General features: G+C 39.3%; 1 protein-coding gene across 1 annotated transcript; it reads right to left on the bottom strand.

Annotated features, from left to right (window-relative positions):
- Window positions 1–4,410: 4,410 nt before the first annotated feature.
- Window positions 4,411–15,972, bottom strand: LOC134578490 (homeodomain-interacting protein kinase 2-like). The gene is made up of 15 exons (XM_063437483.1): window positions 15,920–15,972; window positions 14,660–15,211; window positions 13,310–13,433; window positions 12,147–12,266; window positions 11,550–11,636; window positions 8,072–8,256; window positions 7,261–7,303; window positions 6,874–6,948; window positions 6,477–6,572; window positions 6,249–6,338; window positions 5,919–6,014; window positions 5,690–5,776; window positions 5,065–5,154; window positions 4,735–4,830; window positions 4,411–4,593 (listed from the first exon to the last, which is right to left on the bottom strand). The coding sequence occupies exons 1-15, from the start codon at window positions 15,970–15,972 to the stop codon at window positions 4,411–4,413; spliced, it is 1,977 nt and encodes a 658-aa protein (XP_063293553.1).
- Window positions 15,973–16,389: the final 417 nt, after the last annotated feature.

The following is a 16,389-nucleotide window of genomic DNA, read 5'->3' as shown; positions in this document are numbered from 1 at the left end:
AGTATAAATAGGTTCAAAACTAATGTGATTGGCTCCTGTCACTTCCACACCCCCAAAAGGTAAGTGTATGGGGTGTGTGGGATGACAGGGGCCAATGGGAGCCTTTTGGCAATTTAGGCTCCCACTGTCTCTTTAAGAGCGCGCCCGAGACTCGCGGCGCGCTCTTAGATTCAGGCGGGACATGTGACCGCATCTCGCGGTCACTGCCCGCCTTCCTGTCTGAAGCGTCGGATGAGCCGTGCGCGGCTTGTGCAGCCGCAGGACCGCGCATGGCTTGAAGAGAGGACCGCGGCCGGCCCCTGGGAAAGGTGAGTAACGCTACACCCCCCTCTTCTCATCACCCCCTCCCTCTCACAATCACCCCCCCCTCACAATCACCCCCTGACCTCACCACCCCCTCCCTCTCACAATCACCCCCCGTCTCCTCATCACCCCCCTCCCTCTGACAATCACCCCCCTCTCACAATCACCCCCCCTCTCCTCATCACCACCCTCCCTCTCACAATCACCCCCTCCCTCTTACAATCACCCCCCCTCTCCTCATCTCCCCCCTCCCTCTCACAATCACCCCCTCCCTCTTACAATCACCCCCCCTCTCCTCATCGCCCCCCTCCCTTTCACAATCACCCCCCTCCTCATCACCCCCCTCCCTCTGACAATCACCCCCCTCTCACAATCACCACCCCTCTCCTCATCACCCCCTCCCTCTCACAATCACGCCCCCTCTCCTCATCACCCCCCTCCCTCTCACAATCACGCCCCCTCTCCTCATCACCCCCCTCTCCTCATCACCCCCTCCCTCTCACAATCACCCCCCTCTCCTCATCACCCCCTCCCTCTCACAATCACCCCCCCTCTTCTCATCACCCCCTCCCTCTCACAATCACCCCCCTCACAATCACCCCCACTCTCCTCATCACCCCCCTCCCTCTCACAATCACCCCCCTCTCCTCATCGCCCCCCTCCCTTTCACAATCACCCCCCCTCCCTCTGACAATCACCCCCCCTCTCGCAATCACCACCCCTCTCCTCATCACCCCCCTCCCTCTCACAATCACGCCCCCTCTCCTCATCACCCCCCTAAAGAGAAAAGTCCCAGAAAATGCGAAAAAAAAAGTGCTGAGTTGAGGTCAGAACTTGTAGGGTAAATATTATCCCAGTCTTGTGGCCACCTCATTATCAATTTTCAGTTGGATTCCCAATGTGTTATGCATTTTGAGGTGCCGTGCATGTTACATGTTGATTTCATCCATACAAGCAGCGGGAAGGTTTTCCACATTCTTGATTCTTATTGATGGAATGCCTTGATATTTTATTGATGTTTATGAAGAGGTTTTTTGTTTTCACATTCCTATTTTAGACAGGTCGTTGACACATTTCCATTTCCGCAGCATACCTGCACTGCGCTCTGATGGCAGGGAGGAGTGGGTGGAAGCTGCGGCTTCGCTCTCTGTGCTGCTTTCTCTGCTCGAATTGCAAAGTCCATGGACTTGATATATGATGACATCTGAGGTCTCAGGTGTGTTCACCTTCAATTTCTTTGGTTTTCTGTGGAAGCAGCAGCACAAGGCTCGTAGCAACCGTCTCATGCGGGATCCCCTCTTTTTCTTTTTTTTCTCCTCCTGTACTTTGTCGCCTTCATCAAACTCACTCAGGATTTCGATTTCGTTTTCATCCGATGTATCCTTCCCGCACTGAGGTGGTCTTTCCTGGGTGTCAGGTTCCATATCCTCCGCAAATACTTCACAGCTCTCTTCTGCTTCGCTTGACTCTTCCAGTAAAGGTCCTTCTTGAGCATGCTAGCCACAAAAGGAAAAGAAAACCATCAGAATGTATTCATTGAAGGCGTCAATTGGGCATTGCTATTCATTAACTTTGATCCATTAGGGGTGTGTGTGTGTGTGTATGTATGTGTGTATGTATATGTGTGTGTGTGTATATGTATGTTGTATGTATGTGTGTGTATATATATATGTATATATATATATATATATATATCGATTTCTCTGTAAAGAGTGGAATAAAATAGAAAGCACACAGGATATAACAAGTCAACACAATGCGCTATGCTGTGCTACGTGCCACGAGGTTAGAGTGAGTATAGCAGGGTTACACAACCATCTCCCAAAATGCTCTGACAGCCATAATTCTGGCAAAGCATCAGGGGAGATGTAGTTCAGAACATCTGGACTGCCAAAGTTTGCCTCCCACTGGTGTATAGTGTATCACAGTGACACACATGGGAAGGGGATGAATCACACACACTCAGTACTACAATTATCAAACTGTAAGCAGAATAAGCAATGTGTTCTAAATAAATAAATTATCCCTAGAACCATAGCAATAAATATAGATCTAAGATCTTCCTTTCTGTAATGTAGAGAGTATTGTCATCTTTTTTTTTTCTGTGTATAACAAAGTTCGGAGAGGTAAAGTCTCTACCTCCAGTCAATATCTAGTGCCCCAAAACCTTAAGGACTAATCTGCCATATTGCGTACATCCTTACCTGGTCTTGGATCTCGATCTGTGATGATGGGGAACTCTCACATGCTCCCAGGGGCTCAGCCTCAGTTTGGCTAGCTATTTGCTTTGCAAGTGCGATAGAATTTGTATGCTACAAATCAAAAGAAAAACAGAATCAGAATTTATTCGTTAATGTATCCCTTGGACAATGTCATGTATCAACTTTCATAGTAATATGTGTGACACTATGAATTATATTTTATACACAGAGATACAAAATAAAAACAGCACAAATAATTGCGACTGGGCCCTGGAATTCCTCCGATCAAGAAAGAAAATGGAAAAAAAAAGCAACACACAAATACACACATATTCACTTGCACACAAACCCGACACACAAACACACCTTGCTTTTCCATATAAACATTGACATATCTTTCCAGATATCCCCTACATTGACATTTATGGGAACCTCACACTGATACAAACCTGAATTCACAGCACACTGATTATAAACACAACCCATTCATAAAATGTTCATTTTGCATTCAGTTTTATGAATAGGGAACAAGTCAGTAGTACCAAGTCCGAGGCCTCCGGATTTAATGCAGAATCGGTTGAAGGCACTGTGCAGAGCAGACAGGGTTAAACCCTTCATAGACGGCACATAGGACTTCCTGGCACCATAACAACTTCAATTGATGAAGTTGTTATGGTACCCAGAGTATCCCTTTAAGGTTACATACAATCATCCAATTAAACACACAGTCAGACTCATCCCATCATCTCACTCAGATGCATTGCTTAGGGGGGACTGAGATTCTTTGATTCTTGCACCCAGTTACACCCATGGAAGTACTCACAAGTTCCAGATGTCTCTCGCTGCGATCATTCTTTTTTTCCTTTTCTTTCTTCCCAGAATCTTCTTCTATCAGCTGTTCCTTCTTGTCCTCTTCATTCGATGACTCTGTCTCCATTTCTGGAGACTCGGGACACACATCCTGTTGTATGATAGCATAGAAAATAAAGAGAGAAAATAAATCCCGAAATGTGCTGCTCTGCGTTAACACAAATTAAATTGACATTTTTCTTATCAATACTAAGAGTTTATTTAGTAAAAATAGAATATCGTCCCTTTACCTGTTCTATGTCTGTGTTCACGTTATAATTAGAGTTATGAATAATGATCCCCATCCCACAAGCTGGAGAAACCATTACATCTTCAGCTGCACATTGCTGTCATAAAGGGTTAAACCGTCTATGAAGGGTTTAACCCTGTCTGCAGAGCAGACAGGGTTAAACCCTTCATAGACGGTTTAACGCTTTATGATAGGAAGGCACATAGGACTTCCTGGCACCATAACAACTTCAATTGATGACGTTGTTATGGTACCCAGAGTATCCCTTTAAGGTTACATATAATCATCCAATTAAAAGACCACTCTAGGCACCCAGACCACTTCAGCTTAATGAAGTGGTCTGGGTGCCAGGTCCAGCTAGGGTTAACTAATCGTTTTATAAACATAGCAGTTTCAGAGAAACTGCTATGTTTATCAATTAGTTAAGCCTTCCCCTATTTCCTCCAGTGGCTGTGTCACTGACAGCCGCTAGAGGCGCTTGCGTGATTCTCACTGTGAAAATCACAGTGAGAGCACGCAAGCGTCCATAGGAAAGCATTATGAATGCTTTCCTATGTGACCGGCTGAATGCGCGCGCAGCTCTTGCCGCGCGTGCGCATTCAGCCGACGGGGAGGAACGGAGGCGGAGAGGAGGAGGAGAGCTCCCCGCCCAGCGCTGGAAAAAGGTAAGTTTTACCCCTTTTCCTCTTTCCAGAGCCGGGCGGGAGGGGGTCCCTGAGGGTGGGGGCACCCTCAGGGCACTCTAGTGCCAGGAAAACGAGTATGCTTTCCTGGCACTAGAGTGGTCCTTTAAACATACAGTCAGACTCATCCCATCATCTCACTCAGATGCATTAGGGGGGACTTAGGGGGGACTGAGATTCTTTGATTCTTGCACCCAGTTACACCCATGGAAGCACTCACAAGTTCCAGAAGTCTCCCGTTGTAATCCTTCTCTTTTTCCTCTTCATTCGATGACTCTGTCTCCATTTCTGGAGACTCGAAACACACCTATTGTTGTATGATAGCATAGAAATAAAGAGAGAAAATAAATCCCGAAATGTGCTGCTCTGCGTTAACACAAATTAAATTGACATTTTTCTTATCAATACTAAGAGTTTATTTAGTAAAAATAGAATATCATCCCTTTACCTGTTCTATGTCTGTGTTCACGTTATAATTAGAGTTATGAATAATGATCCCCATCCCACAAGCTGGAGAAACCATTACATCTTCAGCTGCACATTGCTGTCATAAAGGGTTAAACCTTTATGATAGGAAGGCACATAGGACTTCCTGGCACCATAACAACTTCAATTGATGAAGTTGTTATGGTACCCAGAGTATCCCTTTAAGGTTACATACAATCATCCAATTAAACACACAGTCAGACTCATCCCATCATCTCACTCAGATGCATTGCTTAGGGGGGACTGAGATTCTTTGATTCTTGCACCCAGTTACACCCATGGAAGCACTCACAAGTTCCAGAAGTCTCCCGTTGTAATCCTTCTCTTTTTCCTCTTCATTCGATGACTCTGTCTCCATTTCTGGAGGATCAGGCCACACCTCCTGTTGTATGATAGCATAGAAATAAAGTGAGAAAATAAATCCCGAAATGTGCTGCTCTGCGTTAACACAGATTAAATTGACATTTTTCTTATAAATACTAAGAGTTTATTTAGTAAAAATAGAATATCATCCCTTTACCTGTTCTATGTCTGTGTTCACATTATAATTAGAGTTATGAATAATGATCCCCATCCCACAAGCTGGAGAAAACATTACATCTTCAGCTGCACATTGCTGTCATAAAGGGTTAAACCGTCTATGAAGGGTTTAACCCTGTCTGCAGAGCAGACAGGGTTAAACCCTTCATAGACGGTTTAACGCTTTATGATAGGAAGGCACATAGGACTTCCTGGCACCATAACAACTTCAATTGATGAAGTTGTTATGGTACCCAGAGTATCCCTTTAAGGTTACATACAATCATCCAATTAAACACACAGTCAGACTCATCCCATCATCTCACTCAGATGCATTGCTTAGGGGGGACTGAGATTCTTTGATTCTTGCACCCAGTTACACCCATGGAAGCACTCACAAGTTCCAGAAGTCTCCCGTTGTAATCCTTCTCTTTTTCCTCTTCATTCGATGACTCTGTCTCCATTTCTGGAGACTCGAAACACACCTATTGTTGTATGATAGCATAGAAAATAAAGAGAGAAAATAAATCCCGAAATGTGCTGCTCTGCATTAACACAAATTAAATTGACATTTTTCTTATAAATACTAAGAGTTTATTTAGTAAAAATGGAATATCATCCCTTTACCTGTTCTATGTCTGTGTTCACGTTATAATTAGAGTTATGAATAATGATCTCCATCCCACAAGCTGGAGAAACCATTACATCTTCAACTGCACATTGCTGTCATAAAGGGTTAAACCTTTATGATAGGAAGGCACATAGGACTTCCTGGCACCATAACAACTTCAATTGATGAAGTTGTTATGGTACCCAGAGTATCCCTTTAAGGTTACATACAATCATCCAATTAAACATACAGTCAGACTCATCCCATCATCTCACTCAGATGCATTGCTTAGGGGGGACTGAGATTCTTTGATTCTTGCACCCAGTTACACCCATGGAAGCACTCACAAGTTCCAGAAGTCTCCCGTTGTAATCCTTCTCTTTTTCCTCTTCATTCGATGACTCTGTCTCCATTTCTGGAGGATCAGGCCACATCTCCTGTTGTATGATAGCATAGAAATAAAGTGAGAAAATAAATCCCGAAATGTGCTGCTCTGCGTTAACACAAATTAAATTGACATTTTTCTTATAAATACTAAGAGTTTATTTAGTAAAAATAGAATATCATCCCTTTACCTGTTCTATGTCTGTGTTCACGTTATAATTAGAGTTATGAATAATGATCCCCATCCCACAAGCTGGAGAAACCATTACATCTTCAGCTGCACATTGCTGTCATAAAGGGTTAAACCGTCTATGAAGGGTTTAACCCTGTCTGCAGAGCAGACAGGGTTAAACCCTTCATAGACGGTTTAACGCTTTATGATAGGAAGGCACATAGGACTTCCTGGCACCATAACAACTTCAATTGATGAAGATGTAATGGTACCCAGAGTATCCCTTTAAGGTTACATACAATCATCCAATTAAACACACAGTCAGACTCATCCCATCATTTCACTCAGATGCATTGCTTAGGGGGGACTGAGATTCTTTGATTCTTGCACCCAGTTACACCCATGGAGGCACTCACAAGTTCCAGAAGTCTCTCGTTGTAATCCTTCTCTTTTTCCTCTTCATTCGATGACTCTGACTCGGGACACACCTCCTGTTGTATGATAGCATAGAAAATAAAGAGAGAAAATAAATCCCGAAATGTGCTGCTCTGCGTTAACACAAATTAAATTGACATTTTTCTTATAAATACTAAGAGTTTATTTAGTAAAAATAGAATATCATCCCTTTACCTGTTCTATGTCTGTGTTCACGTTATAATTAGAGTTATGAATAATGATCCCCATCCCACAAGCTGGAGAGAAACCATTACATCTTCAGCTGCACATTGCTGTCTACTGGACACCCCTAACAGTTCCCCTCCGTTTTTTAATGGGATCATAATGAGGACTATCACTATACTCACCTGTTCTTTGTTTATCTCCATGGCCTGGAAGCAATGATTTACGCTGGGAAAAGAGAGACAAAGACAGTGAGATTAAATTATATAAAAAGGAAGAATGTCACTGAAAACAAGGAAGTGATAAACATTGTGAAGAAATTAACGAGTAAAAAGTTATGGAAAAATGAAAACAAATGATAAGTAATAGACAAAAAAGTAATAAAATAATTGAATAAACAGGGAATTATATGAGCAAGAAAGCACAAAGGACGACTCGTTGAATACAACATTCCTTCCCAGACCTGAAGTAAACATAATTTTAGCTGCTGTTAAAGTTAAAAAATACTCTTACAATATTTGTAATAGGAAAACTCCAGGCACCCTAACCGACCAGTGCACTGCAGTGGTTATGGTGCTTGGATTGCCCTGACACCCTTCAATGTAAGTGATCAAACCTTTTTCGGACAGTTTGACTTCACTGCTCCCTGCCTCCACTACACCCTTCACAGAGCAGGAAGCTCTCTTTCTCTGAGCTAAGCGTTCACCTCTCATGGCTGCAGAGTAGGTGGTGAGCTGTTTGACTTCTTGTAACAGAGGGGGCGCCAGAACAGTATGCCTAAAGGGTTCCGTTATATTATGAACCATCACAAGAGGCAGCAAAAAGCTAGAGTGCGGGAGGTTACTCATACAATTTATATAATTCTACATATTCTAGTAGATATATTAAGCTTCCTATATTATTTCTGAATATGATTGATCCTCCTACTCCCACATTGATACCAATTTTCCCAACATTTCCAAGCAACCTTCCCAGTGCACAAGGAAGATCACGTACTATGAACTCCGTGCAAAGTGCTGGAGATGTGCCATGGTTATGAAGGGATGGCTGAGAAGGCCTATCGGAGTTATTCTCTTGTCTGGGTCCATAGTAAGCATTTCCTTCAGCAGATCAATAAACTGCCATACGTCTCCCATCTCCACCAGCGTGTCACTGCTCACCAACTTTAATGGTAAAATTACCTGAAGAGAAAGAAACAGTCAATAAGAAGATTATTTGTTTTAGTGAGGTTAGTATTCATGAAAAAATATACAAAGCAATAATTTTTTTTAGTGGCATAGGGCCAACATTATTCAGTAACTTCAGTAGGTGATTTGGCTGCTTTTCAGTATTCCCTACCAACCTCACAACTTGGTTTGGTAGGATCTGGACTAAATAGCCACAATGTTACTGATGACACTAGTAGGGGTTCTAGGCAGATCGTCAGATTCTTGTAACAAGATCGGTAACTGAAGATAAGGCAGGGGTGCGAAAATCAAGAAATAGGTTCCTGTTTTATACTTTAATAATATATATATTTTTAAAATGCTGCATGTAAAAAAACACAGATTACAAATGGAAAATGTAACACATACGTTACAACAAAATGAAGAAAAGTGTTTATGTAGAGGGGCAAAATGTTTAAGGTCTTGCCGTACGAACAATGCACATACAATTTATTTGCCCCCAAGCTGTTGCTCCTCACATCCAAAGTTCAGCACAAAGAGATTGCTCCACCACCTCTTCTGTGCTTGACCAACTAGACAATTTTTAAAGGGACACTATAGTCACCAGAACAACACCAGAATATTGTATTTGTTTTGGTGAGTTGAATCATTCCCTTCAGGCTTTTTGTTGTAAACATTGTCTTTTCAGAGAAAATGCAGTGTTTACATTACAGCCTAGTGATAACTTCGCTGGCCACTCCTCAGATGGCTGCCAGAGGTGCTTCCTGGTTGAGTGCTGCAAAGTAAGCATCACAACATTCAGTCTCTCCTCCCTCTGCATACAGACACTGAACTTTTCTCATAAAGATGCATTGATTCAATTCATCTCTATTAGGAGATGCTGATTGGCCAGGTCTGTGTTTTACTTGTGCTGGCTCTGCCCCCGATCTGCAAAGACAAACAGGGGCAAAACCAGCAGCTTCAGACTTGAATACAAGTAAGTTTGTACTATATTTAGGGAGGCAAGAGGGGCCCAGGGGGGCTGGGTGGTGGTTGTAACACTATAGGGTAAGGAATAAATGTTTGCGTTCCTGACCCTATCGTTTTCCTTTAACCCCTTCAGGACCGGCCTGTTTTTGCGATGTTTGTACGTTAAGGACCAGAGCAGTTTTAACACTTTTGTGGTGTTTGTGTTTAGCTGTAATTTTCCGCTCTCTCATTTACGGTTCCCATACAAGTTATATATTGTTTTTTTCAGGACAAAAGGGGCTTTCTTTACATACCATTATTTGTATTATGTCCAATATTGTATTTAAAAAAAATAATGAAATATGGTGAAAAATAAAAAAAAAAACATGTTTTTGGACTTTTACTTGAAAAATCTTTTACTTATCTACAAAAGCTAATGAAAAAAACTGCTAAATAGATTCAAAATTTTGTCCCGAGTTTAAAAACACCCAGTGTTTACATGCTTTATTGCTTTTTTTTGCAAGTTATAGGCCTATAAATACAAGTAGGAAATTGCTGTTTAAATATATATATATATTTTAAATGTATCAATAGTGACCTTGTAACACCGTTATCTGTCATAAATCCCCGAAACACACCTAACATGTACATATTTTTTTTAAAGTAGACAACCCAGGGTATTCAAAATTGGGTATGTCCAGTTTTTTTTAGTAGCCACTTAGTCACAAACACTGGCCAAAGTTAGCATTTATATTTGTTTGTGTGTTAAAAATGCAAGAAACGCTAACTTTGGCCGGTGTTTGTGACTAAGTGGCTACTAAAAAAGGCTGAACATACCCCATTTGCAATACCTTGGGTTGTCTTCTTTTGCAAATGGTATGCCATCATGGGGCTAATTCTCATTCCTTGGCTACCATACGCTCTCAAAGGCAACCTAACCAATCCGACAAATTTCAATAAAAAAAAAAAAGTAAAATCAAGCCTTATATTTGACCCTGTAACTTTCACAAACACTATAAAACCTCTACATGTGGGGTACTGTTATACTCAGGAGACTTCGCTGAACACAAATATTAGTGTATCAGAACAGTAAAATGTATCACAGCAATAATATCCTCAGTGAAAGTGCTGTTTGTGTGTGAAAAATGCAAAAAACTTCACTTTCACTGACAATATCATCGCTGTGATATGTTTTACTGTTTTGAAACACTAATATTTGTGTTCAGCGAAGTCTCCCGAGTAAAACAGTACCCCCATGTACAGGTTTTAGGGTGTCATAGAAAGTTACAGGGTTAAACACAGTGCTAGCAAATTAAATTATCTGGACTTTCGGCCTGGGTTGGCAGGCAGGTCCCTCAAATTGCAATCATTAAAATTACTTAATTAGGTAAAAATATTACATAAATATGCACGTAGAATTTTAATATATATACATATTTATATATTTGACGTCTACGTGTATATTTATGAAATTATTTATGTAATTATGTATATGGACATATGTATATTTCGTATTGTTTTTATTTATTTATTTATACATAGATATATATATCATTACATTCTAAGTATATTTTGATATAAATATATATATCAAAATACTGTTAGAATAAAATTGCATATATAAATATTTTTTATAATTATTACAAATTATTTTTATTTTTTGTTATTTATTTTTATTAAAATATTATTTGTATTTTATAATAATATATATATACCATATATATAGCAATTATATATATATTGTATATATTCGTGTGTAATTTAAATATAAGTGTATTTTTATATTAATATACGTATATATAAATATAAAAATACACTTAATATGACATTATATATATGATACATATACATATATTATATATAGATATAATACATGTATATATATCATATATATATATATATACACATATTATTTATTTATTTTTACACTGATTTTACATTGGTTTTTTTTTTACTTTATTTTTTGGATTTTTCACTTGCAGGGAGACTGCCTGTCAGCACAGACAGTCCCCCTGCAGGCAGATACACAGACACCTATTGCGGTCATGTGATCGAGTGATCACATGGCCGTGGGGTCCTGATCTGCCGAGGGGGGACTGCCCGGGCAGACAGGCAGTCCCCCTGGACCGGGTGGAGCACTGATCGCCGCCGTGGGACCGACGGCGATCAGGTAAGTAGCCCCAAACCGTTATGACGGTTCAGGACCGTCAGCGGTCCAAACGCACGTTTTACCGCTGACGGTCCTGAACCGTCAGCGGTCCTGAAGGGGTTAAGTATTTTTTTTTTCTGCTGAGCCAAAGAGGTGAGAGAAAGATGCCATAAGATTTTGGATTAATGTGAGTGCCCCAGGAATACAGTACCTTCCTCATATCATCAAGAGAGCTGAAGACATATCTCCTTGTTTCCACTGGACTAATACCAGTCTCATATTCGTAGTGGTTTTCACTCTAGAGAAGAGGAAAAACAAGATTGTCCATTAGGTTCTGGAATGAGAACATCACTCAGTGTAACATTCTACAGTGTGTCAGTTAGTTTCCTGCTAATGTTAGAATGGAACCGATAAACACGTCTTACCATTACCTGACCCAGCAGCTTTCCCTGAGTCTAAACAGTTTAGTTTTTTTATTTACCGTGTGGTTGTGAAATTTTATTTATGAAATGGCTGCAAAGCTGACTGAGAAAGGGGGAACTAGGTAAAACACTTTAAGGAGGAACTATTATTGACATTTTATCACATCGGAACTTCCAAATAGCTGAATGTTAGTGTGTAAAACATAATCTGACTTAATAAAATAAATTAAATACAAATCCCGAAATGTTGCTTTAACCAGTTCATGGCAGGTCATTTACTGGGACTGTCATGATATCATAGGATTTGCTAAACCCCACATCCTGAAGGAGTTACATATCATTTTATTTTATATAAACATGGCTATGGTTGATATATAAGGACGCACCTTTAAACTCCATAATAAAACCTCACATTCGCTGTCGTTTCTAAAGTAATCCTCGGTCTTTGCTCCCAAATTGAGCATGTTATCAGGGGGCAAACCCTGGGTCTCAGTGATGTAGCGGATCTGCAGGGAGGAAACAAGAGGTCACAACTTTTCATGCCAGTACCGTCAGCTTCTAGTAAAACTGTAAACGTACCCGTAATCAATCATTACCCACAATCACCTGCTTCAAATCTGTCTGATTTACTGCATTTCCACAACTTATCAACAACTAACATTTTCTGTGGTTATAACTTGAAAAATTAAGTAAATGAATGCAAACTAGCATTGTGAAATAATATATAAATTACTTAACATTACAAACAGTGATTCTAAGTATATAAACGAATCTGTTTGTCTCCACATTCTAATGCCGGACACATTTTTATTAAAAGGCTTAGAATTCTATTTGCCACAGGGATACCCATTCTTCATTTTGTTTAAAAACTAGTTAAAATACAAATATTATCAAATTTAAAAGTTGGAGTGCAATTACTTCTTATAATAGAAATGTTTGGATTTAATAAATACATTAATTATACAGCTATATGTTTCTATAGAAAGTTACCTAAACTACCAAATAAACATTGGTGTGAGTATGCTAACGTGCATGCTTTAAAAATGTGTTTCATATATGAATATCTGATGTGAAATAAGAGCCCTGTTTCTCCTGAATAAAATGATTTATAATAAGTTGAGGTGCCCTTCATATGAAAAAAGTAAATTATGGTTGAACAGACATAGAGTTAAATTCCACGGTTTTGTTTTGATCAGAATGTGTACAATTGCCTCCATCCGTAAGGCATTCATTTACTAAACACTGGATTGAGGTGAGTTAATAACCGTATCCCAAGCTTTAGGGTAAAAGGTATGACAGCAGTTGAGTTGAAGAGCTCTTCAAAATTTGCACTTTTGCCTAAATTTTTCAAATTTCTATCTTTGATTCACTACAATTCTTTCTCACTCAGTTTAAACAAAATTGACCATTTTAACTTTGCACTTTGACTCCAGTCTGTATAAGCAAATAAAACAGCTATGTGATACCTTTCTATGTGAACCGATTCTGGATTAGTGACTGAGACCTTAATATATAATTAGACATAGATATCTATTAAATTTGAACTCACCTGATCATACTCAGATGATCCAGGATACAATGGATATCCTGTAAAAAGCTCTGCCATGATACACCCCACAGACCACATGTCGATAGCCTCCGAGAACGGTAATGCTAATATTATTTCTGGGGACCTGAATTTTATTAAAAGGAGAGAAGCCAGAAGGTTAGATGAATAATTTACCCGTTAGTGCTTAAATCACTTAAATTAGATGTAAATCACTGAAATAGTTACTATTTCTATTAATTTAATCTTTAATCTGTTTCATCTGGCTGCCTGAGAGTTATCAGTGGAAGTGTTTTCCCCCGACTCCTAAAACTCTCAGCACAAGTACATATCAGCTAACAGAGCGCTCAGCAAAACCCAACTCACATTTCCCCTAGCTTAGAGAGACCATGGACAGTCTGCAATCATTTCCAATTACTTTAATGGTGATCAGTTTTTATAAAATGAGAATAATAGAGGAATACTGCCTAAATGGTGCTTTGGAATGTAATTGATATTCTATCATATTCCGCAGATTTACACAGCTTCTCAAAGCCCTTCATATCACTCTGTGCACATATGAGAATTTCGGCAGAGATCCCATGAAGCTATATTTTGTAATCTTTTCTACCAAGAATATACCAGTGACATGTCTTCTGACAGCTTGATATGCAAAGCTTTGAAGGAGAAAAATGGGGGAATATTTTGACTACTTCCCTTCTCCCTCGGAGAGCTTTGTAACAAGCAGCCATGTCACTTGGGCAAATTCTGATAAATCAATGTCCATCTAAGAGTCCTGTGTGCATGTGTAGAGCTAGCTGACTGCTACACTCCATCAGATGCCATAAATATCACTAATATCTCCTAATATTCAATAAAAAAAGTTCAATAGAAAAATAATAATTACAAGCAAAAAAAGGCGCTATGTGGCTATAGAAAAAGTACAATTGAAAAATAATAATTACAAGCAAAAAAAGGCGCTATGTGGCGCATATTTATTGCATGCTACCCTATGTTTTTTTTTCTTGTGTTTGCTTTGTATATCACCCCGAAGGGTAATCAGCGCCATTGCTGCGTCCTACAGCTATTATCTGTAAGTGTGTATCTCCTCCTTTGGATTTATATTTTCACAAGTTTGATATTGCACATGCACTTTAAAATATTGGTATACTATATATAATGGAATATTAGGTTTTACACATATTAAGTGTTTTAAAAGGTACAGCGCACTTTATTCTTTTTGGATAATAAAAAAAAGTTAACAAAATAATTAACCAGACCTAGTTAACATTATTCTTTATACTCATTTCATAAATGCAAAGGATATCTATACTTTATTTGAAATGTGAATTATGACTAATAAATGTCCCTTACCTATAGTATCTTGTTTGTATGTAACTTGGAACTCGAACCTTGGATGTATGGATGGCACAACCAAAGTCTATGACCTTGATCTTGAATGGGTACTTGGACGTGTTTACCAACATGATATTCTCTGGCTTCAAGTCGGTATGAATTATCTGTAGACTCTTTAGTTTATCGAGTGCATTGCCCACCTGCTGCACAATAGGGCGTATGTGTCTCACAGGAAGCGGCCTATTGTTGCGTTTCTTAATAAAGTCGTATAGGCTGATATCTAACATCTCGAACACAAGGCAGATGTTATCGTTGTGTTGGAAATACTCATAGTGCTTAACAACGTTAAATTTGTCTGGGTTTTCCTTGTTCAGCTGGGAGAGGATTTCCACCTCAGCCTTAGCATATTTAACAACACGTGGGTGGTCCTTCAAGATTTTAATTGCCACATTTTCGTTGGTTGCTCTTATAACACCCTTCACAACGTTTCCAAAGGAGCCGCTGCCCAACAATTCCTGCACTATGTAATCGTTAGTGCTAGAGCACAGGATGTCACCCTGCTCCAATTTACTGACAGGAGAAAAAAAGGAAATAGTTTAAATTTAACACATTGCTAAAATTCAGTCACAACATGAAACCATCGAAATCAGGATTATTTGACTATTTAACGAGAAGGTTAATAATGCAATAACATGTACTTAGCGCTTAGTGTCTACATTTGTACATCTGATATTTGTGAAGTTTAATTTGTTTTGTCTGTTAACTTCAATAAACTCTCGGTCCCTTAAGTTGTCTGTCAGAAAAATTCCCTGATATTTACATTTTATAGTGGACCTGTCACCTTCTTACCATTCAGCGTCGTTGAAAATGTTTATTACATTTTCCAGTTGTTTTTAAAAAATATGGGATCAAAGACATAGACTGTTTAACCTCATCTGTGTTAAAAATTAGTCACCTAAAAAATGAACTACAATCTATTTCTAGCTTTACCATACAACTTCCACCAGACTGATATAACTGATTGGAGAGGAGTCTTTCAGGTAATAAAATTAGTTTTAACATAATAAACAAAGCTCTAATCGTGTCCTCCGATGTGGTCATTGAAAAGAAACCAACCTTACAAATTATCGCCTGTTAATCTATAGAATTGGATGCACACCTGCAGAGTCATTTACTTGTTTCTTTAAATTAACCGTGTCTAGTTAAAAGGGGATTTAAGTTCTAACAATATCATTACATTAATAATATATAAAATTAAATATTTTTCTATAAACGTACAGCAAATCATTTAGTTGCTTCCCAGGTTTACATAATTCAGAGTTTTCCTCCATTTCATATGGAGGACATTTATTTTCAAATCTGGTTAATACTGTAATAACGTTTAAAGGAACACTATAGTCACCTAAATTACTTTAGCTAAATAAAGCAGTTTTAGTGTATAGATCATTCCCCTGCAATTGCACTGCTCAATTCACTGTCATTTAGGAGTTAAATCACTTTGTTTCTGTTTATGCAGCCTAGCCACACCTCCCCTGGCTATGATTGACAGAGCCTGCATAAAAAAAAAAAAAAACTGGTTTCACTTTCAAACAGATGTAATTTACCTTAACCCCTTAACCCCTTCACGACGGGTGACGGACGAGGTCCGTCATCCTGGGGATGCCCTTAATGACGGGTGACGGACCTCGTCCGTCACGCGGTAAAATTAACCCCAGATCGCCGCAATCGCGGCGATCGTGGGGTTAATG

Source organism: Pelobates fuscus, chromosome 12 (genome assembly GCF_036172605.1).
Source record: "Pelobates fuscus isolate aPelFus1 chromosome 12, aPelFus1.pri, whole genome shotgun sequence".
Classification (NCBI taxonomy): Eukaryota; Metazoa; Chordata; class Amphibia; order Anura; family Pelobatidae; genus Pelobates; species Pelobates fuscus.
This window is presented reverse-complemented; position numbering and strand designations above follow the sequence as displayed.